Raw genomic sequence first — 25986 nt, 5'->3', positions numbered from 1 at the left:
GTTTCCATTTCGAACTCTGACTGTTGTGCACTTGGGGACATTGCAGTGCTTCCAGCAGGGCTGTGTGTCCTGCCGACCCAGCAGCAAAGAGCCCGCATGCCACCGCGCCTGAAAGGCATAACGGTACATGCCCACTCTCTTCGTGGTGTGGCATTGTGGATAGGCAGGGTAGTAAAAGCGTCAGTGAAATGTCATGGGTCGGCCATGCGTGTGGCACTCAGGCCAATGAGGTGCAGCTGCATCGCCGGGCCTGCGCCACGCTGAGTGATGCAAGCGCCTCCTGTGGTCTGTGCCGTGGCCACGCACGTCACTGTTGCAGATGAGCGAATGGGACTGTGTCCCACGTCGTGTTCCTGACGGACACTGCAATTTGAACCTCGTGTAGTTTTCACATTTCACACACAAAGAAATTTTAATATATAAACCATTCTTAGCTCACCTGCTATACAAAAACAGGCAGCAGGCTGGACGTGGCCCACAGGCTGTAGTTAGCTGCCCCCTGACCTGAAGGGGCGTGCAGGCTTCCTGGCATGGCCAGCCCACGGGGCCTGGTGGCCCGGCCCGAGCCCCTCTGTGTCCCCCTCCTCACCACCTGCTGCGTCTCAGCACAGTGGCCTCTTCCTGTTCCCGGGCTATGCCCAGCTCGACCCCTTGCCGGCCCACTTTCCTGTCCACAGCTCAGATGCACCCCCCTAGAGAGCCCTCCCTGGAGCTGCTTCCGGTCTGGTCCTACAGTGGCCTGAGGTTCTGGTTCGTTCTGCAGTGGACTGCACCCGGAGTGTGAGCCCTGTGGGAGCAGAAGTGTGTCTGCCTCACCTGCCTCAGGTTGCAGCCCCGGCCCAGGCCCAGCCGCAGCTCGTCGGCCGGAGCCCCAGCTCTGAGGTGGACCTGGGCTGTAGTGGGCTATCCCTGTAGGAGGGCGGTGGGCCTCCAGTCCGTTCAATCCGTTCCACGTTCCCAAGAAATACTCAGATCAGATGAAGGGGACGACTTTGTGGGCAGGAGCTGTGGATGAGAAACTAAAAGGACAGCACCCACATTCTGGAAAGTGAAAGAAAGGCGTGTTATTTTTGATGTATCGTGTTTCTAAATGGTTGCACTTCTGTTCACGTCTCCGTTTTATTTTGCTGTGTTTCAGTTCCTCGCCGTCAGGAGGTCTTCTTGAGAAGGACTATGAGATTTACCAGGACTACAGTGCGGACGGCCACCTTCTCCACTGCAGGTAGGGCCCCTGCCTCAGGCCTGGCCCTGTCTCCTGACCCGGGGATGGTTTTCCTGGCAGCTCTTCGGTGAGCTGGAGGAGAGTCTGGCTCAGCAGGACGTGCACAGCACGCAGGGCCCTGCCCCAGCCAGTGGAACGTGAGGAGAGGTCGTCAGGGCCACCAGCGCCGGGGCAGAGTGGCCCCAGGCCCGCGTGGCAGCTGCCAGTCACTGCGCAGTTTGGGGAGCTGTTGAGTCCGTGGTACCGGCCCTGGCCCCTGGCAGACTCCTCGGGGGCTGTTCAGCATGTGGTCTCCCTGGGAGCTCCGGGCCACACATCGGAGTGTTTCCCCGGCCACGTGGGGAAGACTGGTGCCAGCCGAAGGGAAGGGAGGAGGCTCGCCTCCCTCGGCCCTGGGTTGGCCTTGTAGGGCGTTGGGGTTTCTGGATACGACCCTCAGGACCCTGGGCACAGCAGCCGTCGGTCTGGGCAGGGGCCATCCCTTGGTCAGCTCGTGTGTCCAGGCTGGAGGAGCACCTGCCCTGCAGCCGAGGGGGGCCGGGCCGGGTGCCCCCAGCACAGGCCAGCAGGATTCATGTGAATTGTGGAGGGATTTGCAGGTGCGAGGGGCCTCTGGCACTCTGCTCAGTTTAGAGATTGAGCTTGCAAGTGGTGACCGGGCTCGTTGATGTGGTAAGGGATCTGGGCCTGCGTGGGGCCAGTGGTGTGGTGGTGTCCACAGATGTGTTTTGTGGCCTCCCATGTTCTCCTTGGTAAAGGGGTGCGGTGGCTGACGGGCAGGGCCTCACCCCGGCTGCAGGGCAGGGCAGGTCCCCGGACGTGTTTCTTCCCGGGCAGTGAGTCCTGCTCTTGCCGGCTGCGCATCACAGCCCTGGGCCCTGCGGGACGCACGTGCCACCTGCTCTGTGGTGGCCCGGCACTGCCCTGGCCCTGCCATCCCGGTGCCACCTGGGCCGGGCGTGAGAGCAGCTCCCTCAGCCAGACAGAGCGGGAAGGACAGGGAGACTGTTGAGGAGGGGGGCCGTGTGCCAGCGGCTGTGCAGCCCGGTGCAGGGCATGTCAGGGGCCTGCGGTTTGCTGGGTGGTCAGAGGACCACGTGGCTCCGGTTTTCTGACGTGGTCTCTTCTTGTTGCGCGTGAGCTGCACCCGCATCTCGGGCAGAGGCTTCCCTCCAGACCCACGCGGCAGCCGTCCCAGCCCGCTTCCCTGCTGCCCTTTGCCGGTTCTGGGGGCCGCATGTGGAGCAGCGCTTCCCTGAGGAGGCGTCTCCTCCTTCTTTGGAGAACAGGCGACTGCCCTGAGCTGAGTGGAGGCCCCGCCCGCCCGCTCCAGCACTTCCCCGGGCGTGGGAGGCCGCCTCTCCCCTCGTGGCCGGAAGCCTTCTCGGAACAAGGGCGGCGTCTCTCGCCTGGGTGCCTCCGCCCGAGCAGAGCCAACAGGGGGTTAGGGGTCGAGAGAGAAGCATGGGACTCCTGGTCTGGGGAGCCATGAGGAGACGGAGGGGCCGGCGGGGCGGGAGGCTAGAGGGGGCGCGGTGGGGGCCCTGCGAGGCTGCGGGGCTGCGAGGGGCCGGCCTGTGGGGCAGGAAGTGAGGCCGCCTGCGCGGGGGCGGGTGGTTGAGGCCGGCGTCTGCTCTGTGACCCAGGCGGCCCTCGTTTCCCGGTAAGACAGGGAGCCCGTGACCCCGGGGCCTGCCTTGGGGATGGAGTCAGAGGCTCCTGTGCGGGTGACCCGCCCTCAGCCAGGGGTGCCGTCTGCCGGGCACCTTCCTTCCTGCTGCCCCGTTCCGGCCTCTGCCCTGACTCGATGGAAGCCCTCTGGGCCCTGGAGTAGACTGTGCTCTGGACTCCGCCCGACACGACAACTCTCCCACACTCCTCATTCCGCAGCCGCAGCCCCGCCACCCTCGCCCCGCAGAGGGGCGGGGTCCCTCCTGCCGAGGGGTGAAAAGATGTGCAAAATAACGCTTCCCAGTTGCTGAGTGTTTCCTGTGTGCCAGTGCTGAGCTAAGGACTTTATCGTATGCGCATCTGCACATCGTGTTTGATCCTCGTAGGAACTGATGAGGACACGGGGACAGAGCCGGGAGGTGATTTCCCACAGCCTGCAGCCAGGGGACAGTGGCCTGGAGTGCAGCCACAGATCTCTCCGACTCCAGAGCTGGCTCTCTGGGTCTGCTGCCCTCCGCCCTCCGCTCTGCCTGCTTGGCCTGGGGGGCAGGCCGGGAGCAGCCTCCGGCAACCGGGAGTGGAGCCCTGCTGCAGTCTGACTTCTCCCCTGGGTAATGAGGTCAGGCTGCAGGGTTTGGTCCTGGTCATGCTGGAGCAGGCTGCCCGGCCCGAGGCCTCTCACTCTCACCCTGACCGCACATGCTGACCCTGGTTCTCTAAGTCCTGCCTCACCCACGCCCAGTAATTAGGACTCATGGCCTTATCCAGAAAGCCCCAGCCTCAGTCAGAGGATAAAGGCGGGGGACCAGACTACACAACTGGTTTCTTAAGACGCTTGGGATTTCTCCTTTCTGTGATGGTGGATTCACTTAACTGAGACCAGCCTGTACAACAAGAACAAAATAGACCAAATATTCCTGCAGGCATCCGAGGAGCCAGGACGTGTGGCCAAGGTCTGGCAGTCATTGCAGCCCAGCACACGTGTCACCTCCTCAGGAGCCACAGAGGGGACCTTGGCAGCATTCCATGTTCTACTGGGACTCCTGAAAGGCTACACGAAGGCATAGGGTGAGCCATAAGTAGACCAGTCTTCGAATAGACGCCCGAATTCCAGTCAGCTCAGTCCCAGATGGGATTCAGGTGATCGATCTGCCCTTATCCCAGCTGCCTGCTAAGAAACAAAAGTAAACCAGAGCCTCAAATTATCTCAACAGTTTTCCATACACAGTCACCAGAATTTCAGTCTAAAATTGCCGGAACTGATTAGGAACAAAAGCAGATAGTAGAAACAGACCCACCAGAGGTCTATATTTTGGAGTCATCAGACACTCACTTTAATATGATTCATTTGTACAAGATACTAAATGGCAGTTTTTCCAAATCAAATAATTTCATCAACATAGATCACATGGGCTCCCCTGGTGGCACAGTGGTTGCGAGTCCGCCTGCCGATGCAGGGGACGCGGGTTCGTGCCCCGGTCCGGGAAGATCCCGCATGCCGCGGAGCGGCTGGGCCCGTGAGCCGTGGCCGCTGAGCCTGCGCGTCCGGAGCCTGTGCTCCGCAACGGGAGAGGCCACAACAGTGAGAGGCCCACGTACCGCAAAAAAAAAAAAAGAAAAGATAGATCACATTCTAGGCCATAAAACACAGCTTAACAAATTAAAAGAAAAGAAATAATACAGTATCTGCTCTCAGACCACAATGGAATTAAACTAGAAATCAGTAACAGAAAGATAGCTGGAAAACCCGCAGATACTTGCAGGTTAAACAACACACTTCTGAATATCACATGGGTCAAAGAAGAAATCTCAAGAGAAATTTTAAACTATTTTGAACTGAATAAAAATGAAAACACAACTTAAAATTTGTGGGGTGTGATAAAGGCAGTACTTAGAGGGAAATTTATATCAGTGCATATATTAGAAAAGTGCATATATTAGAAAAGAAGAAAGATCTAAAATCAATCACCCAAGTTTTCATTCTCGGAAACTAGGAGAAGATGAGCAAATTAAGTACAAAGTAAGCAGAAGAAAAGATAGATATTAAAAATTAGAGCAGAAATCAGTGAAATTGAAATAGGAAATTAATGGGAAAAAATCAATGAAATGAAAACCTGGTTCTTTGAAATGATGAATAAAACCAATAAGCAGTAAGTAGCCAGTCTAAGAAAAAGAGAGAAAGGACACAAATTATTAATATCAGGAATGAAAGAAGCGATATCACTAAAGATTCCTTGGACATTAGAAAGAAATACAGGGCATTCCCTGGTGGTCCAGTGGTTGGGACTCTGCGCCTTCACTGCTGAGGGCCCCAGGTTCGATCCTTGGTCAGGGAACTAGGATCCCACAAGCTGCATGGCCAAAAAAACAGAAATAAAAATAAAGAAAATACAGGGATGCTATGAACAGCCCTGTGCACACAGACTTGATAACCTGGGTGAAATAAACCAATTCTTTAAAAGACACAGTCTGCCAAAACTCATATAACAAGAAATAGACAATCTGAATAGGTCTGCATGTGTTAAAGAAGTTGAATCAATAATTAATAATCTTCCAAAACAGAAAGGACTAGGCCCAGATGGGTTCACTGGTGAGTTCTACCAAACATTTATGGAAGAAATTATAGCAGTTCTCTACAGTCTCTTTCAAAGGATAGAAGCAGAGGGAATACTTCCTAACTCATTCTATGAGGTCAGTATTACGCTAATATCAAAATTAGAAAAACACATTACAAGAAAATTACAGACCAGTCTCTCTCATGAACATGGATATAAAAATCCTCAACAAAATATTAGCAAATCAAATCCACCACTGTATAGAAAGAATTACACACCATGACCAAGTGGGATTTATCCTAGTTATGCAAGGTTGGTTCAACATTTGAGAATCAGTAATACTCCATTACATCAATAGGCCAAAGAAGAAAAATCCATGATCGTATCAGCCGATGCAGAAAAAGCATTTGGCAAAAATCCAACACCCATTCATGATTTTAAAAAAAAAAACCCTCAGTAAACTAGGAACTAGAGAGGAACTTCCTTAACCTGATGAAGAATTTCTATAAAAAATTTACAGCCAACATCACACTTAGGAGTGAGAAGGTCAAAGCGTTCCCACTAAGACCAGGAGCAAGACGAGAGTTTCCCTTCTGACCTCTGCTTTTCAGCATCGTATTGGAAGTCCTTGCTAATGCAGTAACACAAGAAAAAGAAATAAAAGGTATACGGATTGGGAAGGAAAAAATAAAACTGTCCCTGTCTACAGATGACATGATCATCTATGTAGAAAATCCTAAAGAATTGACAAACTCCTAGAACTAAGTGATTATAGCAAGGTTGTAGGATATAAGCTAAACATACAGAAGTCAATTGCTTTCCTATATACTAGCAATGAACAAGTGGAATTTGAAGTTGAAATCAATAGCATTGACATTAATATCCCCCCCAAATGAAACAGGTATAAATCTAACAAAATATGTGAAAAATCTATGTGAGAAAAACTGTAAAATTCTGATGAGAGATATCAAGGGAGAACTAAGTAAATGGAGTAAGATGTCACCTCTTCCCAACTTGATCTATATGTTCAGTGCAGTCTCAGTCAGCATCCCAGCAGGTTGTTCTGTGGATATTGACAAAGCGATAATAAAATTTCTATGGAAAACACACCATTGTAAAGCAATTATACTCCAATAAAGATGTTAAAAAAATTTTCTATGGAGAGGCAAAAGACACAGAACAGCCAACACAATATTCAAGGAGAACAAAGTTGGAGGAATAATACTCCCCGAGTTCAAGACTTACTATAAAGCTACCATCATCACGACAGTGTGGTATTGGTAAAAGAATAGATAGATAAATAGAATAGACTGGAGAAACAACCAATAGACCCCCATAAATATAGTCAAGTAATCTTTGACAAAGGGGCAAAGGCAATGCAACGGAGCAAAGATGGTCTCTTCAACAGATGGTGCTGGAACAACTGAACGTTCACAGGCAAGGAAATGAATCTGGACACATTCCTTACACCCTTCATGGAAATTAACTCAAAATGGATCACAGACCTAAATGTAAAAGACAAAACTAACTCCTAGAAGGTAACAGAGGAGAAAACCCAGATGACCTTGGGTTTGGCAGTGACTTTTTAGGTACAACGTCCAAGGCATGATTCATGAAAGAAACAATTGATAAGCCGGACTTCATTAAAATTAAAAATTTCTGCTCTGCGAAAGACAGTGTCAAGCGAATGAGCAGACAAGCCATAGACTGGGAGAAAATGTTTGCAAAAGACACAAATGATAAAGGACTGTTATCTGAAATATACAAAGAACTCTTAAACCCCAGCAGTAAGAAAACAACCTGATTTTAAAATGGGCCAAAGGGACTCCCCTCGTGGCACAGTGGTTAAGAATCCGCCCGCCAGTGCAGGGGACACGGGTTCAAGCCCTGGTCCGGGAAGATCCCACATGCCACAGAGCAACTAAGCCCGTGCGCCACAACTACTGAGCCTGTGTTCTAGAGCCCGCGAGCCACAACTACTGAGCCCACGCACCTAGAGCCCGTGCTCCACAACTACTGAGCCTTGCTCTAGAACCCACGAGCCACAGCTACTGAGCCCACGAGCCACAACTACTGAGCCCGCGTGCCTGGAGCCCGTGCTCCGCAACAAGAGAAGCCACCACAACGGGAAGCCCGCGCACCGCAACGAAGAGTACCCCGGCTCGCCGCAACTAGAGAAAGCCCGCACACAGCAACAAAGATCCAATGCGGCCGACAAATTAAATAAATAAATAAATAGATAAATAAATAAATAAATAAATAAATAATGTAAAAGGAAAATCTTTAAAGCGGCCAGGAGTCTCTTGGGGTGGGGGAGCAGGTGGCAGAGGATAGCTCCACTCATCTCTCTGGGACTTGGTCCGGCCCGTCGTGGCTGGTACAGCTGTGGGACGTGGTGCAGACCTTCAGTGGGCGGATATGGTGTGTGGTCAAGTCCGTGTATCCCGAGGGGCAGTGTCACTCATGTCACCAGGCAAGTGAGGCTCAGAAGAGGCTGAGCGTCTTGGGTGGCCCCCTGCGCTCGGTGGCGGGGCCGTGATTTGGGCCCCACAGCTCCCCAGCTCTCCCTTAGCCTGATGCAGGCTTTCTCAGGAACTGGGGGACAGTTTTATCGTCTCTGTCAGGTGCAGAGTGCCGACTGTGTGTGTGGGCAGTCAGAGGAGGGCAGTTAGCCTTTTTGGAGTTCACAGGAGCCTCTGTGGTTGAAATCCAAGGCCTGAGATGCTGATGCACAAGGGATGTGTTGGCCACCCCTGGTAGGAACCCAGGCAGGTGCCGAGGCCGGGAGTGAGGCCTGCAGGGCAGTACGCATCGATTCCAAAGCCAGAGAGGCCCCTGGGAGGTCCCCCTCCTGGCTCTTCCTTACAGAAATAGTTCTGTGCCTGGTTCTAGCGTGGGACCAGAGCAGAGACACTCACAGAGGCCCTGGCAGGGAGTGTTGCCGTGGGCAGCAGCTGGGGTCTGGGGGAAGCTCCCGGATCAGGAGAGCCCCCAGAGGGGAAGGCTGCAGGGAAATGTGTGAGGGGAGTTCCCAGGCCAGGAGGGCAGCTTACTCTAGGCTGCAGTGACCAGAGGTCAGGGCCTATGAAGAGTGCAGAGCTCGCTGCTGGGAGCCCCAGGAGGCACCAGGCCCCCACAGCCTGCAGCCCCCGGGGGGCGGGTTTGAAGAGGACAGTGAGAAATGACCAGGCCTCTGGGCCCTGACCTCAGACGCCCATGAGGTCAGCAGGTGGGTAATGGGTCCAGGCTGGCAAAGGGGTCAGATTTCCTCCTCTCCTCGGTAACCTGTTCCCCCCAGGACCTCCTCAGGTAACCTGACCCCCCCAAGACCTCCCTGGGTAACCTGTTCCCCCCCAGGACTTCCCCAGGTAACCTGCTCCCCCCAGGACCTCCCCGGGTAACCTGCCCCCCCCCAAGACCTCCCTGGGTAACCTGTTCCCCCCAGGACTTCCCCAGGTAACCTGCCCATCCCCAGGACCTCCCCAGGTAACCTGTACTGCACCGCCCCCCCCCCCCGCCCCCACCAGGACCTCCTCGCTCCGCTGGAACTCGGGCACCAAGGAGCGCATGCTCATCAAAGTTGCCGACAGGGAGCCCAGCTTCCTTTCCCCCCAGGGCAACGGCTACCCCCTGGACAGCCAGCCCAGGGGTCGCTCCCGCAGACCCTCTGGGGGACAGCACTCGCCCAGCCTACAGACCTTCACCTCCGACGCGGACGGCCCTGTCTTCTTCTCAGAGCGGAGGCCGTCACCCTTCCTGAAGAGGGCTGAGCTGGGGAGCTGCTCCCCACTGCTGGCCCAGCCCCGCAAGCCCGCCGCCGACTCTCAGCCGTCCTCCCCGCGTTACGCCTACGAGCCCCCCCTCTACGAAGAGCCCCCCGTGGAGTACCAGGCCCCCATCTATGACGAGCCCCCCATGGATGTGCAGTTTGAGGCCGGCGGGGGCTATCAGGCCAGCTCGCCTCGGCGGTCTCCCAGCCGCAAGCCGCCCAAGCAGGCCTCGGCGTCGCCCTACCAGCAGCTGGTGCTCACCAGGCAGAAGTGCCCCGAGCGCTACCTGAGCCTGGAGTACAGCCCGGCTGGCAAGGAGTATGTCCGCCAGCTGGTGTATGTGGAGCAGGCCGGCTCCAGCCCCAAGCTGCGCGCGGGCCCGAGGCACAAGTACTCACCCCACCCGGGCGGCGGCTCCCTCTCCCTGCAGCCCAGCCCTTGCCTGCTGCGCGACCAGCGCCTGGGGGTCACATCCGGGGACTACAGCAGCATGGAGGGGCCCGAGCTGCGGTCCGCCCAGCCGCCCATGCCACTACCCCAGGCCCAGGACGATGCCATGTCCTGGTCCAGCCAGCAGGACACCATGTCCTCAACGGGCTGCTCCCCCAGCACACGAAAGAGGAAGAGCAGGAACCCCTCTGCGTGCCACACCCCCAGCGCCCTGCCCACCGAGGGCCCCGGGGACCGCGACCCGCTTGGCCAGCAGCCCCTGACCGAGGAGCGGCCCCTGTGCAGCCCCAGCCTGGCGCCCACAAGACGTGCAGAGGGCGAGGCGCATGAGGGGGATGGGACCCGGGGCGAGGCCGAGCCCTTCCTGGCTCAGGCCCGGCTGGCCTGGGAGGCACAGCAGGCCCGCTTGCACATGAAGCAGAGGGGCAGCTGGGACTCACAGCAGGACGGCTCGGGCTACGAGAGCGACGGGGCCGTGCCGCTGCCCATGCCTGGGCCTGTGGTGCGCGCCTTCAGCGAGGATGAGGCGCTGGCCCAGCAGGAGAGCAAAAAGCACTGGCAGAGGGCCGCCTCGGACCGGCTCGCCTTCCCCCAGGCCCTGCTCGAGAAGAGCGTGTCTGTGCAGACCAGCCTGGCCTCCCCGGAGCCCTACCTCCACCCCTCTCAGGTAGGGGCCGGGCCGCGGCCGGGTCCCCGGGCAGGGGTGGTGTGGCTTCACGGTTCCCAGCAGGCGTGAGTGAGGACAGACGGTAGATGCCCCCCAGGCCTCTGCCAGCACGGGGGTCTCTTACCTCGGCTGCTGGCCAGGCCCCGCAGTGCTGCCACGTCACCAGGGGGCTAGAGGCCATGTCCTGATTCCAGGCCACAGAGGCCGCCACCTGCCCACTGAGCCCTGAGCCTCTGTTCTTCCACCTGTGAATGGCTCTCAGGTGAGGAGCTGTGCAGGTAGAGCACCAGGCGCTCCTTGGGTGGCTCAGAGCCTGGGGCCAGGACACATTCAGCAAGCCCCAGGTGGCTCCCAGAACCCCACACTGCAGCTGGAGCCAAGGCAGAAGCCCAGCCTGCGGTGTCTTCCCTGCTCAGTGCTGGGCGTGGGCATCCATCAGGCCCTCGGGATCCTTGTGCACCTGCTGTCCCGGTTGCGAGCAAGGAGCATGGTGCCCAGGGCTTGGTGTGGCCCAGTATCCTCGTTCTCACCTCCTGGTCCCTGACCTTCCACACCAGTCTGCTGCCTGAAGCCAAGGCTGAGGGTCTGCCCTGGCCTCTGCTCAGAGCTGGCAGTGGCCACAGGGCCTCCCGGGGTCAGGATCCTCATGTCCACCCCCAGTCCTGGTGGGGAAGACATGCCCAAGAACTACGGCATCTTAGGTGGCCAGCATCCCCCGGGGCACTTAGTGTTCCTCCAGACTGGAGAGCTCAGAGCAGCATTTCTGTCTGTGGCTTGTAACACAGGAGGACATCAGGACAGATGGGAAGAGGCGGGGGGGCAGGTGGTAGGTGGAGTGTGAACAGCTGCGTCCTGGGGCACCCGGCTCCCAGCGTGTGACCTGGACAGCAGGACGCGTGGGCTCCAGGGGCCTGACCGAGGTCCACTCCTGGCGCTGCCCAGGGAGGTACCTTCCCTGCTTTCAAGACCAAGGGTTGGGGAGGCCAGCACGGGTTTGGGGACGAGAGCCCACCTCCCAGACAGAGGGGACAGGAGCCCCTAAAGAGTGTTGAGTGAGGGGCTGTTATCTGAGTGCAGGTACGTGGAGGCTGTTGGTGGCGGGGGTGGGGGTGGGGGTGCGGCTTGGGGCAACGCTCTCCCTTCCCAGCATCACGGGAGCGGAGGGCCACAGCCCACGGCCCTCTCAGGCCTGGCTCTGCCCCTCTGCATGGCGTCGCTCTTCCCGATGCCCGAGACTCCAAACGCGATCTTTGTTGGGGAAAAGGGTGCAGCCGTTGTGGCCCAGAGACATTGGTTTCTCTGTCAAATGTTACATCTGGGGGTTTCTGCTGCTTTGTGGGGCTGACCTTCCATCTGAACCAGCAGAAGCCAAACAGCCGCGGCAAGGCCAGTAGGAGGCAGCACCTTCCTGCATCCACGCACGGTCCAGCTCCCTGCCTGGGGAGAGCCCTGTGAGCACTGGGGATGCAGCGTCCCCGGGCCCTCTCCTACCTGGGGCTACGGCAGCCCAAGAAGCTGACGAGACACGTGCGCGGCTCCCTCCTGCCCCCAGACCCATGCTGGCCACCCCCAAACCTCGGTCTCCAGACCAGGGCAGGCACCTCCCGGAGGCCAAGCCCGCAGGGTAAAAGTCAGAGGGAGGGCTTCTCTGGGTCCCTGTTAGACCAGTACAAGGTGCAGAGCTGGAAGCCCAGGCCCGGCCTCACCCCACCCCCCCCCACCCCGCCCAGGCCTCTTTCCTACAGCAGCTTCAGGTCCCGCTTGGGGTAGGGGGGCCACATCTCTCACCTGGCTGGGTCACGTGGGGCCCCCACCCCCTCACAGCCCCCCTGTCCTCCCCAGTCTGAGGACCTCGGCACCTGCGCCCAGTTCGAGAGCAGCCGGCAGACCCGGAGCGTGATGCCCAGCGCCAGCTGCGTGTTCCCCACCTTCACACTTCGCAAGCCGTCCTCGGAGACCGACATCGAGAACTGGGCCTCCAAGCACTTCAACAAACACACGCAGGGCCTCTTCCGGCGGAAGGTGTCCATCGCCAACATGCTGGCGTGGAGCAGCGAGTCCATCAAGAAGCCCATGATCGTGACCAGCGACCGCCACGTGAAGAAGGAGGCCTGTGAGGTCTTCAAGCTGATCCAGATGTACATGGGCGACCGGCGCGCCAAGGCCGACCCGCTGCACGTGGCCCTGGAGATCGCCACCAAGGGCTGGAGCGTGCAGGGCCTGCGGGACGAGCTCTACATCCAGCTGTGCCGGCAGACCACCGAGAACTTCCGCCTCGAGAGCCTGGCCCGCGGCTGGGAGCTCATGGCCATCTGCCTGGCCTTCTTCCCGCCCACGCCCAAGTTCCACTCCTACCTGGAGGGCTACATCTACCGGCACATGGACCCCGTCAACGACACCAAAGGTAAGACCCAGACAGGACCCCTGGGCTCTGCCACCAGCTCAATACAGGCTGCGGCTAGAGCTTCCGTCTGCGCTGGGTGGCACCTGGCAGCAGCAGGTACACAAACACAGCATCTCCCGGAGGGGCACGTCCTTGGCCTCCCCTGGGATGCGGGGTCCTCAGGCAGCCCCTTCTCAGCACTGAGGCCCTGAGAAGAGCCACAGGCAGTGGAGGCACAGGGTCCCTCCCTGGCCACGGGCTGACAGGTGGGGGTCTGCGTGAGGACCCATTGCACCCATGTCTCGCCAGCCGGCATCCACTCCACTCTGAGGCTACCGTCCTGGTCACCCTGCCTGACGAGGGCAGGGAGGCCAGTCAGCCTGTGTGCACTTGCAGCGTTTGCCCTGGCCAGGCTCACACTATGCCTTGTGGCCATCGCAGGGGGGCTTCTGAGGCGGTGAGGGACATGGGCGCCCTGGCCCAGCGCTGGGTCTGAGGGGTCTGTGCCATAGGCTGTTGAGGTGCTGTGAGCTGAGCTGGCCTGAGCCGCCTCAGGCGTGCAGAGGTTGGGACCACCATGGACAGCATCCTGCTGACGGCTGCCTGGGGTTCCTGAAGGCCACGCGTCAGGTCTGTGTGGGCCCTGGCTTGGCCTTCCTTGGGGAGGACTCTGGGCCACGGTCCCGCCAGCCCGGCGGTGCTCGCCTTGGGCTGGGCAGAGTGAGCATGGGGATGGAGCTGCAGGCAGCGCCTGCCAGCGCAGCAGGCCGTCTGCCGCCCGTGTCCGTGTCCGTGAGTGTCTGCCGTGCCCAAGATTGCTCGGTGGGAGCGGCCAGCCATGCTGGTCTAGCCAGGGCTTTGCCCCAGCCCAGGTGTGGGGGGCTGAGGCCTGTGCACACAGTGATGAGGGCTGCAGGGCAGTGGGGGGCCCGGGGAAGGTGTGTGAAGCGTAGGCACCGTCCAGCACACCAGCCGTTTAGGGGCAGATCTTGGAAGCCGTGAAATGTTTGCTCAGGCTTGCAGTTTTTGAAGCAGGATCACGAACACTGCAGACGGGTCTCCCCAGGGGGCTCCCTGGACGAAGCGGGCAGCCTGGACCTGCCTCTGTCTTCTCAGACCTTCCCAGGAGCAGGTGGGCCCCCAGTGGCTTCATGGTTCACCTCAGCCTCTTCCAAAAAGGTCTTGAAACGTCCCTGCCGTGAGCTGGAGGTTTGGAAGTGTGTGTCCGCCGCTCAGCACGCAGCCCTCGGGGGCCCCAGGAGTGCTTGCTGAGTGAAAGGTGAGTGAGCCGCGGACAGAGGCCAGAGGCTCCAGGCTGTGCCCGCTCTGGCTGGGGCGTCCATGGAGAGCTGGACGTTGCGGTTTTGCACGGAGGTTAGTGCACTTTCGCCCTAGTGTCTGTGCGATAGGAGCCAGACTGAGAGAACCGAGCTGCAGCCTGGTAGTCATGGTTTTGAGGCCCCGGTGGTCTCTGCCCACAGACCGCACTGGGTCTGTGTGGTCCCGCTAGCAGGGTTCTGTGTCTGTGGGATCTGGTCTTACATCTGTGGCACAGGGTTGCCCTCCAGCCAAAGCCCTGTCTCCAGCCCTGAGACCCACTCCTGGGTGGGCGTTTTCTGCCAGGCCCTGCTCGTCACTGAGCCCAGAGGAGAGGCCTCGATCTCCCTCCCACCGGCCCCTGTCAAGAACATGGGTGCCGGCTGCCAGTCAGGAGGGCAGGCCCCATCAGCCCAGAAGACCTAGCCTGTGCTTAGAAAAAGGAAATGCAGTCCATCCTGGGAGCACCAACGGGGGCAGAGCTGAGCTGGCTCCCGTGTGTGGGGCCTCACCCTGAACCACACTGCCTGCCTTGGCCTCAGAAGCGTTTGATTCATCTGCCAGCACGTGTTTGACATCTGCTGTGTGGTCACCACTCCGAGGAAACAAGGTACCGCACAGTGAACCCCAATTCACGTGACCCCACCCCCTGGCTTAGCCTCGGCTCGCACGTGGTCACACCTTTGTACCAGCCACCACCAGGTGACTCCACAGCCTTTCTGCCCTGGACTTCCCTAAGCGTGCTGTCAGCACAGGCATCGCAAGGATGCTCTGCAAAGAGCACACGGGAAGGCTGCAGACCCTGAGGGCTACATGTGCCTTCACAGCAAGACGCTGCCTTCCAGGTGAAGATGGCAGGACGATCACGTGCATTTACTTGCATTCCACCCTGAACTCACGATAAAAGAACAGTGAAGGAATTTTTTAAAGGCAGAAAAAGAAACCTCACAAGGAAATGTAAAATGCTGCAGCCACTATGGAAACAGAATGGCAGTTTCTCAAAGGATTAAAAATAGAATTATCATAGGACTCAGCAATTCCACTTGTGGGTATATACCCAAAAGAATTGAAAGCAGGAGCATGAACAGATATTTGTACACCCATGTTCATAGCAGCATATTCACAATAGCCAAGAGGTAGAAAGCAGCCCAGGTGTCCGTTGATGGATGAATAGATAAATAAGTGTCATCTGTACACATAATGGAATTATTCAGCCGAATAGGGAAGGAACTTCTGGCACAGGCTACAACATGGCTGAATCCTGAAAACATTATGGTGAGTGAGATAAGGCAGACCCAAAAAGACAAATACTGCACGAATCAGCCAGATAACTGTATGAGGTCCCTAGAGTAGTCAAGTTCATGCAGAATGGTGGGTGCCATGGGTTACGGGGAGGGAGGCGTGGAGAGTTGTTTGATTCGCACAGACTTCCCATTTTGGGAGATGAAGAAGTGCTGGCGGTGGATGGTGGTGATGGTTGCACAGTAATACGAATGTAACTGATACCCTGAACTGTACAATTAAAAATGGTTAAGATAGCAGATTTTATGTTACGTATAATTTATCACAATAAAAAATACTAAAACCCACCAGGACAAAGAGAATGGAAGAGGAAGAACAACTATGCTTTGGAAGCTGAAAAGCATATGGACAAGTGGCTGGAAACTGACTTGGCCGACCAAGAAACGTGGATCCCAAGCAGGTGGTGGGGAAGCTGACAAGTCGAAGCAAGTAGCAAACCCTAAAAAGTGCAGCAGTGGGTGGAGCCAGCTTCCTCCAGCAGTGGTATGGAAGTGGGAATGACCACGGAGCTGAAAACAAAAGGACTAGTTGAAGGTCTGTTTAGGAAGCAAAGCAGCTACAATGGAGTAGGCAAGGTTAAAGACTGCACCCAGAGCATCTGGACTCAGATCTCAGCCACTTTTCCAAAATAGGCCATACTCTGAGCCATAAAACAAGTCTCAATAAAGGTTAAAGAATGTGAGTCATAGGGTGGTCCAGTGGGTAAGACTCCACACTCCCAATGCAGGGGGTGCGGGTTTGATCCCTGGTCGGGGAAGTAGAACCCACACGCATGCCGCAACTAAGAGTCCACGTGCCGTGACGAAGAAATCCGCGTGCCGCAACTAAGACCCGGCACAGCCAAAATAAATACTAAAAAAAAAAAAAAAAAGAAGAATGTGAGTCATAGAAAGTGTGTTCTCTAACCACAGTGGAATTAAATTGGCAATCAGCAACATAAAGATACCTGGAAAATCCCTGAGTATTTGGAAACTAAAGAACATACTACTGAACAATCCATGGGTCAAATAGAAATGAAAAAGGAAGGTGCAGAGTATTTTGAATTGAAAGAAAATGAAAACAAAACATTAAAATTTGTGTGATGCAGCTAAAGCAGTACTTAGAGGGAAATTTATGGTGCCTAACTGTATTAGGAAATAAATCAGTTACCTCAGCTACTTTAAGAAGCTTAAAAAAACAGTGAGAGGAAATTATATCAAAAAGTAAGGAGGGGCTTCCCTGGTGGCACAGTGGTTGAGAGTCCGCCTGCCGATGCAGGGGACACGGGTTCGTGCCCCGGTCCGGGAAGATCCCGCGTGCCGCGGAGCGGCTGGGCCCGTGAGCCGTGGCCGCTGAGCCTGTGCGTCCGGAGCCTGTGCTCCGCAACGGGAGAGGCCACAACAGTGAGAGGCCCGCGTACCGCAAAAAAAAAAAAAAAAAAAGGATAGTAAGGAAATATTATGAACAACATTATGCCAGTAAATATGACAATTTAGAGGAAATAGACAAATTCCTTGAAAGACACAAACTACCAAAGATCACTCAATAAAAAATAGATAACCAGAAAAATCATATATCTGTTAAAGAAATTGGTACTTTATGAAACTTTCCCACAAAGAAAATTCCAGGCCCAAATGGCTTCACTAGTGAATTCTATCAAATATTTCATTGTTTGTGTAGCAATTAACTCAGAAAATTGAAGTGGAGGGAATATTTCCCAATTCTCTCTATATCAAAATTAGAAAAGGGCATTACCAAAAATTTGAAAGAGAAGCACAGATAGTATCCCTCATGAGGATAGGACAAAAATGAACCGTATTTTAGCAAATTAAATCCAAGAATATATTAAAAGGATAATGCATCTTGAATAAGTGGGGTTTATCTGAGGAATGAAAAGTTGGTTTAACATTCAAAAATCAATCAATGTAATTTGCCATATCAACAGAGTAAAAAAAAAAAACATAAGATCATCTCAATAAGTGTAGGAAAAGCATTTGACAAAATCCAACATTCCATTCCTGATTAAAACACTTGGAAGAGAAGGGAGTCTCTTCAACCTCGTATACACATGTATCTTTCCTTGCCCTGTCAGCCTGGGGCCTAGAAGCAGTGACACCCCAAGAGCATTGAGGACACCTGACCCGCAGCTCTTGGTTTCTACCATTTTCCATTAAAAGGAACCAGAGCTGTCTGGAGAAACAGCTGATTCTAAGGCTGGGGTAGGGAATGTACAAGATGCAGTGCCTGAAGGGAGGATGTGCCAGAGGGGAGATGACGGGGCGTGTCACAGGACACGGGTCACAGGACACAGAGCTCCCCGGGGCCAAAGCTGGAGCACTTTAAGGAACAGAATAAAGTCATATTGAACTGTAAGCTGACAATGTAAGATGAATGAATGAATGTAAGATGAATGAATATGATATAAATGATTAGATAGATATATGGGACTTCCCTGGTGATCCAGTGGTTAAGACTCCACACTTCCACTGCAGGGGGTGCGGGTTCGATCCCTGGTTGGGGAGCTAAGATCCCCGAATGCCGCGCAATGCGGCCAAAAAAAGAAAGAAAGAAAAAAAGAATTACAAATAATTTATGTAGGTAAGAGGGTCCACCATGAGGGGAGCGTGAATCCCACCTCAGTGTGGGCTGTGTGCCTCGACTTCCTTCCAGAGCACGGGATGGGGGGATGGAGGGTCCGGATCGACAGCGCTGAGTTATTTTGTGCGGGGTGTGGGTGTGTGTGTGTGGGGGGGGTGCCCAGGTCAGCCAGAGAGGGGAGCCAGGCCCCTCTCTCTCGCTCAGCACCCACTCAGCCCCTGGAGCGCAGCCACGTAGGAACCAGATGGCTGGGCTGCGGCCCTCTCAGGGGGCTCCCTACCCCTGCCTTTCTGTCGGCCAGCGGGTCATGAGCTGACCACATCCTCTCCCCACTGCCCAGGGGCACGTTCCTGGCACCTCCCCAGCCACACGACCCAGGTGTGCCCACACACCCACCCCTGTGCCCAGGACTCTGAGCGAGACACCCGCCCCCGCCCGGCACTCCCCTCCCCCTCTGGCGGGGCATCAGCCCATCTCCCTCTGAGGAGTCCAGCAGGCTGGGGCAGTGACCTCCCAGCTGCCCAGGGTCAGCCCCGAGCGGGACCGTGTGGGCACGTGTTCCTCCTTGTGTTCTGTGGCCTCACCCTTTGTTTGCTCCCCAGTGACACAGCACATGAAAGCGCTTCTGGAAAGGAACAGTAAGAAGAAGTCCAAGTTGAGAAAGAAACCCAAGCCTTATGTTGAGGAGCCGGATGGTAGGGCCTCTCCCGCAGCCCCTGTGCGCTGCGTCTGCACAGCTCTGCTCTCCGGCCTCGGCCGCCTGGCCTCCTCTCTCTAACCGCTTCTGGGCTGGGGGGACAGCGGGGGGACACTAACCGTCAGGTCTCCTCCTGAGTGGGCTGGAAGCCCGGGTCGTCGACAGGGCTCCTGGGAGAGGCCACACCTGCCCTGCGCCTTTCTCCACGGTGCTCAGAACAATTTCCAACGTGCGTGCTGGGTTCTCAGTGGGGCGGGGCCTGCTGGAGGCACGCCGAGGTGAGGGCGTGCCCTGTGGGCAGGTGCCACCCCAGCCCTGACCTCCAGCCGGGCCACCCCTGGGGCTGGGGGCCAAGCCTGGCATTGTTTCCCTGGGGCCCCCAGCACACCCACCCCCACCCAAGCTCCAGAGAAGCCCTGTTAGCCCAAGGCTGTGCTCTCCTGGCCAGGAGACCCAGCCGTCCATTTCTGCCCCATGAGCCTCCCTTCTTGGCACCAGGGCCCTGGGACCAGCCCCCATCCCACCTGTACCTGGTTACCCACACTTGCCCCACTCTTCTTCCTGTGAGACTCACCCTTGGCACCCCTTCCTCTGGGAAGCTCTCTGGCTACATGCTAGCCTCACCAGAAGAAGGGGGGCAGCCACAGTCCAGGCTTCCCAGCCGCCCTTGGGGCCCTGTCCTTGGGGAAGGAGCTTTGAGCTCCTGCCTGAGCCCATCCACTGGAGTCCCGATGCAGCAGTGAGGGGGGGCTGGGGGCACAGAGTGCAGGCTCCTGTGGGCCGGGGGTGGTTGGAGCTCCGAGTGGGTCAGAGGAGGGGGCTGGTTCCCCCAGGACCCAGCAGAGTCCGTGCCAAGAGGTGGCAGGTCCTGGCCACACCCAGCAGCCTTCGAGGTTCTTGGCCTGGGCACCTGGCACAGCAGCAGAGGCTCTGGGAGAGCTGCTTTGTCGGTCGCTCTGGGGGCCGCTATCTCTCCGCTATCCCATGCCCTGGCAAGGCCAGAACGGGGCAGTGGACTCAGAGGCCCCCACAGTACCATGTGGGTTTCCCTGGGTTGGCCACGGGCACTCAGACACCCCACAGTCTTGGCCCAGGAGGCTGTGCCCTGGCAGCAGAGGTGCCCCAGCCCTGAGACTCCAGGCACACGAGGCCTCAGTCCTCGGACTCCAGCAGCTGCAGCCCTCAACTGAGCCCTCACTCCATGCCAGACTGAGGTCAGCCCTTCATGGGCACCTGTCCCCATCCTACAGAGAGGAAACAAGGCCTGGAAAGGCTGCACCACAATCGCCAGGTGAGAGGTGGTGGCCCAAGGATATTCAGATCACAGCCTGTTGGAGAGGCCGGTTTGGTCCCAGGAAGCCCTGTGACACGAGGTCAGGGCAAGTCTGCCCACGGGCCCCGAGCCCAGGGACAGGAGGCTGTCACCCAAGGGAGGGGTGGGCACGCTCCCAGGGTGGGGAAAGCGAGCAGGCGCCGCCCGCTGCCCTGCCGCCAAGCACTCTCTGGGCTCCCGGTGCTCAGGCTGCAGCCCAGGTCCCGTTGGCCTGAGCACCATCCACTCTCCCTGGGCCCAGAGCCTGCCCACGTGGGCCAGTGGCGGAAGGTTCCGCGCGCTGTGTCCCAAGCTGGCTGAGTGGTAGCTGCAGCTAGGATTCTCCGTTTGGGTCTGTGGGGCCCCAGGGACCTGAAAGATTCTTCACGGTTTAAACCCCTATAAGAAACGTTTGTTTTCACTTTGATTACTCTAAAACAGACTCCCCTTACCAGTTATAACGACGGAAGTATTTTGCGGTAACTAGAAACGAAAAGGTTTACACGCATCAGACATGTTTGTGTTCTTCACACTGAGGTTCACGGAACCCTGTGTCCTCAGACAACTGCTTCCTTTAAAAAAGACTCTGTTTGTATTTGAGACTTGGGTCCAGAGGCACCCCTCAGGCAGGGAGGCCCAGCAGAGGCAGAGCCTTACAGGGAGCGGGTCTGTCCTGAGCCTGGAGGCACATGGTCGGCCCATCTGTCTGTCCATGGTCTGGGGCAGCCCGGCCCGGATGGCTCCTGTCTTGCTGCTGCTTCCCTTGGCCTGGGCCAGGAAAGATGCGCCACACCTTTCAGACCCTCCCTGGTTGGGGCCTCCTCCCCACTCCCTCTCCCCCCTCCTCCCTTTGCCTCCAGCCCCCCCAGCCCCATCCCCCGCCCCAGCACACCGTATCTGGAAAGACCCGTGGCCTGAGGTCTTTGCCGTCGGATTGCTGGCCCTGCCACCCTCCATGACCACCAGCTAGAACTTCTGCTTTCAGGGGTGAGGTTTTAGAAAGCCCCCTCTCTTGAGAAAGGAGACAATTCCTCCTGTCACCTTCAGCCCTCAGGCAGAGTCACCATGTAGTCCTTCCCCAGCATTGCCCTCCCAGCGAAACCCAGGCTCAGGGCACAGGGCATCCCCTCCACACTCATGCCCCTCCCAAGTGAGCCAGGCCCTGGGCCTCCCTCTCCCTGACCCCCACCCAGGCAGCCTTCGACCAAGCAGGCATGAGATCCTGTGGGCTAAGGCCTCTCCCTGGGCTGCCCAGGGCCTCTGGCTGGAAGCTGGGCTGCAAGAGAGCTGGGCCTGCTGCCCAGCCCCTCGCAAAGCTCCCTCCTCCAGTGCTGGCTCAAGGCGATGGGCGCTGAGTGCCTGCAGGCGTGCAGCACATGGAGGTCACCCTTCTCAGGGGACCCCCCCCAGGCCCTGCCCCATCCTGCCTTGCGACTCCCCCGGGGGAATAGACCTCATCCCCAGCCTGACCTTCCTGGCCAGGGGGAGGGTTGGGTAGGCTGGCGGAGGGCTTCCTTCTTCAACCTGGCTCCCCTGGAGGAGAGGGCAGTGCCCCCTTGCCTCTTCACATGAGTGAGGACCCACTGCCCGGGCGGGGCGAGCAGCAGGCAGGAGGCTGGCCGGGCCTGGGCGCCAGGTTCCTGCAGGAGCCACCTCTCCTCACCCCTCTTGCTGCTCCCTCCTCAGTCACTGGTTGGCCTGCAGCCTCTGCTCCCACTCATCCATGCCAAGCCAACTGGCACCATTCTTTTCCAGGGGTGGCAATAAGCACATACGCCAAGTACTGTTACCACAAGCTGCAGAAGGCGGCCCTGACTGGAGCCAAGAAGGTACGAGCTCCTCCCGGAACCGCTGGGCAGGGGTGGGCGGGCAGCCTGTGCCGGCGATGCCCGGACAGAGTCCAGCGGGAGGGGGGGGCAGCCTGTGCCGGCGATGCCCGGACAGGGTCCAGCGGGCAGAGGTGTGCGGGCAGCCTGTGCCGGCGATGCCCAGACAGAGTCCAGCGGGGGGCGGGGGGCAGCTTGTGCCGGTGATGCCCAGACAGGGTCCAGCGGGCAGCCTGTGCCGGTGATGCCCGGACAGAGTCCAGCGGGCAGGGGTGGGCGGGCAGCCTGTGCCGGTGATGCCCAGACAGAGTCCAGCGGGCAGGGGTGGGCGGGCAGCCTGCACTGGCGATGCCCAGACAGGGTCCAGCGGGAGGCGGGGGGGGGCAGGTGGGGCACTTAACGGCTCACAGTGCGGAGGGTGCCACTTGGAGCTTCTGATGCCGCAGGTGGCCCAGCAGGAGGCGCCTCTGGTGACTCAGGGGCCAGGGAGTTGGGGGTCCCCGGCTCAGGCCTGGGGCTCACAGGGATGAGAGGACAGAAGGAGGAAAGAGGGCGGGTGAGCCAGGGGCAGCCCTTGCAGGGGTGTAGGGGGAGGGAGGGCTGGGAGCTGGGCGCCAGGCCACACTGGGACAGAGAGCTGGGCCGCCTTTGCAGGGGCTGAAGAAGCCCAACGTGGAGGAGATCCGGCATGCCAAGAACGCGGTGTTCAGCCCGTCCATGTTTGGCAGTGCGCTGCAGGAGGTCATGAGCATGCAGAGGGAGCGCTTCCCCGATCGGCAGCTGCCCTGGGTGCAGACTCGGCTGTCGGAGGAGGTGCTTGCACTCAACGGTGACCAGACGGAAGGCATCTTCAGGTGCCCTGCAACCTGGGCCCCGGGCCCCTGCCTCAGAGCAGCCAGAGAAGCCCCCTGAGAGGCCAGCATGCAGGCAGGGAGGGCAACTTGGAGCAAATAGAAGGGCCGGGCGCTCTGCGGCCAGGAGGGTGGGGAGGGCCCCATCTTTAGGAGGTGGGTCAGCAGGGCTCTCCCTCCTGAATGGCAGCGCACCGGAACCCAGACAGGAGAGCTAGCCAGGGACAGTGCCCTTGCAGAAATGGCCAGCAGGGGCCCAGAGGGTGCTTGGACACCAGCCATGGGCAGGGCCTGGAAAGATGCGGCAGCCCCCAGCAAACGGCCGTCACCTGAGAATGGAGGTGACGGCCCTGCCCCATGGAGGGCGGCACATGGCCAGGCACCTGCCGTCGTGACTCACCTACCCAGGACCCAGGACAGGCGGGGAAACAGGCTTATGGCTTTGGGCCTCGGGGACCATTCTGAGGAAGGGATCTGCCTGGGGGCAGTCAGCAGAGGGATGAGGGATGGGGGCCTGGGACAGGGGACCCCAGCCACACCTCCCTCTGGTAGGAAAGAGGCCATTTGGGCAGAGAGAGGTCAGGCAGCCTTGACCCTGAGCAAGCCCAGCTCCTCCTCCCTGAGACCTGCCCTGTGCTTGGCAGAGTCCCTGGGGACATTGATGAGGTGAATGCCCTGAAGCTACAGGTGGACCAGTGGAAGGTGCCTACAGGCCTGGAGGACCCCCACGTCCCAGGTAAGCCCCCAGTCCCCTCAGCAGCAGGAGCAGCTCGGACGGTTCAGCCCTCCCTGCTTTCCGTCGTGAAGGGACAGCCCTCTGGTCCATTTCCAGCACAGACGTGCCCCTGCCGTTGGACAGCCTCCGCGGCGCCTCCCTCCGCTTGCCTGCGCACGGTGGCTGCACAGCCTCTCTTGGTTCCCGGCGCTCGGGGTCAGTCCAGGCCCTCAGGACCAGGAGCCCGCAGGCCTCCGGCCGCGCAGTCCACACGGCTGGGTGGACACCTCCCGTCTGGTCCTGGCCCCTCGCCCCCACTCCCGACACACACGGCCGCTTTCGCCCCTCGCTGCTGGTGGGGCGGGTCCCCGACTGCCCCGCCCAGCCGAAACCCCCGCGCTGCGTCCCCAGCGTCGCTGCTGAAGCTGTGGTACCGGGAGCTGGAGGAGCCCCTGATCCCCCACGAGTTCTACGAGCAGTGCATCGCGCACTACGAGAGCCCCGAGGCCGCCGTGGCCGTGGTGCACGCGCTGCCCCGCATCAACCGCCTGGTGCTGTGCTACCTCATCCGTTTCCTCCAGGTAGGCGGTGCCGCCCCTCCGCGCCCCGCCCCTCCGCGCCCCGCCCCGGCCCACCCGCAGCTCCCCGCTCCCCGCGCAGGTGTTCGTGCAGCCCGCCAATGTGGCCATCACCAAGATGGACGTCAGCAACCTGGCCATGGTGATGGCGCCCAACTGCCTGCGCTGCCGCTCGGACGACCCGCGCATCATCTTTGAGAACACTCGCAAGGAGATGTCCTTCCTGCGCGTGCTCATCCAGCACCTGGACACCACCTTCATGGAGGGCGTGCTATAGCGCGTGGGCACCGAGGGACCGAGGGTGGGGACAGAGCCTGCCCGGCTGCGCCCGGGCAGGGGGCACGCGGGGAGGGGGGAGGGGACGCCCGAGAAGCGGAGGTAGCATGCCGGCTCCGCCCATGCCCGCCCCAGCCCTGGAACCCGCATCCCCCGACCCGGGCCCTCGGCCTGAAGGCGCAACCAAGGCAGAGGGGCTGCGGGAAGGGCGCCTCTGCCCCGCCCCGGGCCTCGTGGCCGTGTCGTTCGGCGCTGCCGCGCCCACCGCCAGCCGCGGTCCGGCCGCGAGAAAGTGCCTTCTGTTTCCTGGAGCCAAGTGACACTGCCCCTCCCGGCCGGCCCGAGAGCACAAGCCGCCCTTGCTGGGGCGAGCCGCCTTGCTGGGGCTGCTGCGCTCAGCTTGGCCCCGGCTCAGCCCGGCTGCCCATCTTGCTCTTCCTCTGCCCTCCCCCTGACCTGGGGGGGGGGGGTCTCCTGATCTGCGACTTCCGCCCTCCCCAGTCCCTTCCCGCCCCCTCCCCCTGCCACTTGTGGCCTCCAGCGTGGTGACTGCACAGGAGTTTGGGGGCTCCAGGGCTCTGGGCTTTTCACCACCAGAGCAGAACCTGGCTGGTGCTGGGCCCGATAGGCTCTCTCTGGGTAGAAAGGGGCCCCCAAGCCAAAGTCCTCTGGGGTTGGGGGCAGGGTTGGGCAGGCATTCTTTGGGCAGGGTGGGGGAGGGGCAAGAGTATTTTTTCTTCGTGTAACTATAAATTCAGAATCTATCCCGCATCCCAACCCGCCTGTGTATAGAGATATAAATAGAGCGAAAGATATAAGAACTAAATTTGCTAATGACATAGTCTTAACCCAAATGTTATTTATTTGAGGCTTCTCCCGTCCTCTGCAGACAAGTTGAGATCATTCCTTCATTTTCTTCTCCACCCTCTTGGCTTCTGACCAAAAATCAAACCCTGCCCCATCCCCATCCAGGACCTGCAGCAGATGAGAGGGAAGGAGCCCTGAACTGGGGGACCAGAGGGGCACCGGCGACTGCCCTTCCTCGAGGCCAGAGCCGGGGCGGGGGGTAGGGTGGGTGGGTGGAGGGGAGGTATCTAGACTCTCAGTTTGTACATTTTCCAATTTGTAATTTGAGTTCCAATTGTGGTAAAACTTAATTTCTCCCCGGTTATATATATATATATATATATTTAGAGTTGAGTTTTTATTTATTAAGAACAAAAGAACCCAGTCCTGCCGAGGCCTGGTGTCCACTGGGGGAGCGTCCTCAGTCCGGGGGTCTCGGGGCCTGGGTAGGGGCGGCCCGGCCACAGACTCTCGCTCTGATGCACGGACTCGAGAGATGACAACACTTTGTGTGAATAAAGTACGTATGGACACTTGCGAGCCTGTCGCATCCCATTCCTTCCAGTTGCGGCGGGGCAGCTATCAGCGGCCAGTCGGTAGCTGGTGTGGGCACCAGGGTGGAAGCCAGGCCAAGGGAGAATGAATGGGGGCAGCAGGGGGTCGGGGGGAGAGCAAGGCAGCTTCCCGGGAACGGGGACGAGACTCCAGGTAGGCGCGCAAGGTGCGAGGCACCTGGGGTATCACAACTGAGCCCGAAAGCCCTGCTTGATTGGGAGGGGAGCTTTTTCTGAGCTACCTTACCCGCAAGCTGGCATAGGCTTCTAGGCAGTGTTTATTCACCACCTCTCGGTTCAGCACCCAGCTGGACAGGCAGATTGCCCCACCGGGGGGGGGGGGCTTCCTAGGGGTTGGGGGAAGAGACAGGGCGGGTACCTCGCCCACGTGAGAGCAACCAGCCTCCGAGGGCGGAG

General features: G+C 58.5%; 1 protein-coding gene across 19 annotated transcripts in view; it reads left to right on the top strand.

Annotated features, from left to right (window-relative positions):
• Nucleotides 1–25552, top strand: part of ARHGAP39 (Rho GTPase activating protein 39) — a 73649-nt gene extending 48097 nt beyond the window's left edge. For 5 of the 19 annotated variants that reach the window (XM_033843328.2, XM_073794293.1, XM_033843322.2 and 2 more), the window contains 8 exons: nt 1139–1222; nt 8976–10335; nt 12178–12739; nt 18517–18609; nt 21679–21752; nt 22404–22603; nt 23245–23896; nt 23976–25552. In XM_033843328.2, coding sequence (XP_033699219.1) covers nt 1139–1222; nt 8976–10335; nt 12178–12739; nt 18517–18609; nt 21679–21752; nt 22404–22603; nt 23245–23896; nt 23976–24170 — 3220 coding nt within the window. In that variant the 3' untranslated portion in view covers nt 24171–25552. Of the gene's footprint in view, nt 1–1138; nt 1223–8975; nt 10336–12177; nt 12740–18516; nt 18610–21678; nt 21753–22195; nt 22306–22403; nt 22604–23244 lie in introns of those variants that run through there. The other 14 variants (XM_033843327.2, XR_004522937.2, XR_004522935.2 and 11 more) reach the window with 14 other exon arrangements.
• Nucleotides 25553–25986: the final 434 nt, after the last annotated feature.

This window comes from Tursiops truncatus, chromosome 17 (genome assembly GCF_011762595.2).
Source record: "Tursiops truncatus isolate mTurTru1 chromosome 17, mTurTru1.mat.Y, whole genome shotgun sequence".
Taxonomy (NCBI): domain Eukaryota; kingdom Metazoa; phylum Chordata; class Mammalia; order Artiodactyla; family Delphinidae; genus Tursiops; species Tursiops truncatus.
This window is presented reverse-complemented; position numbering and strand designations above follow the sequence as displayed.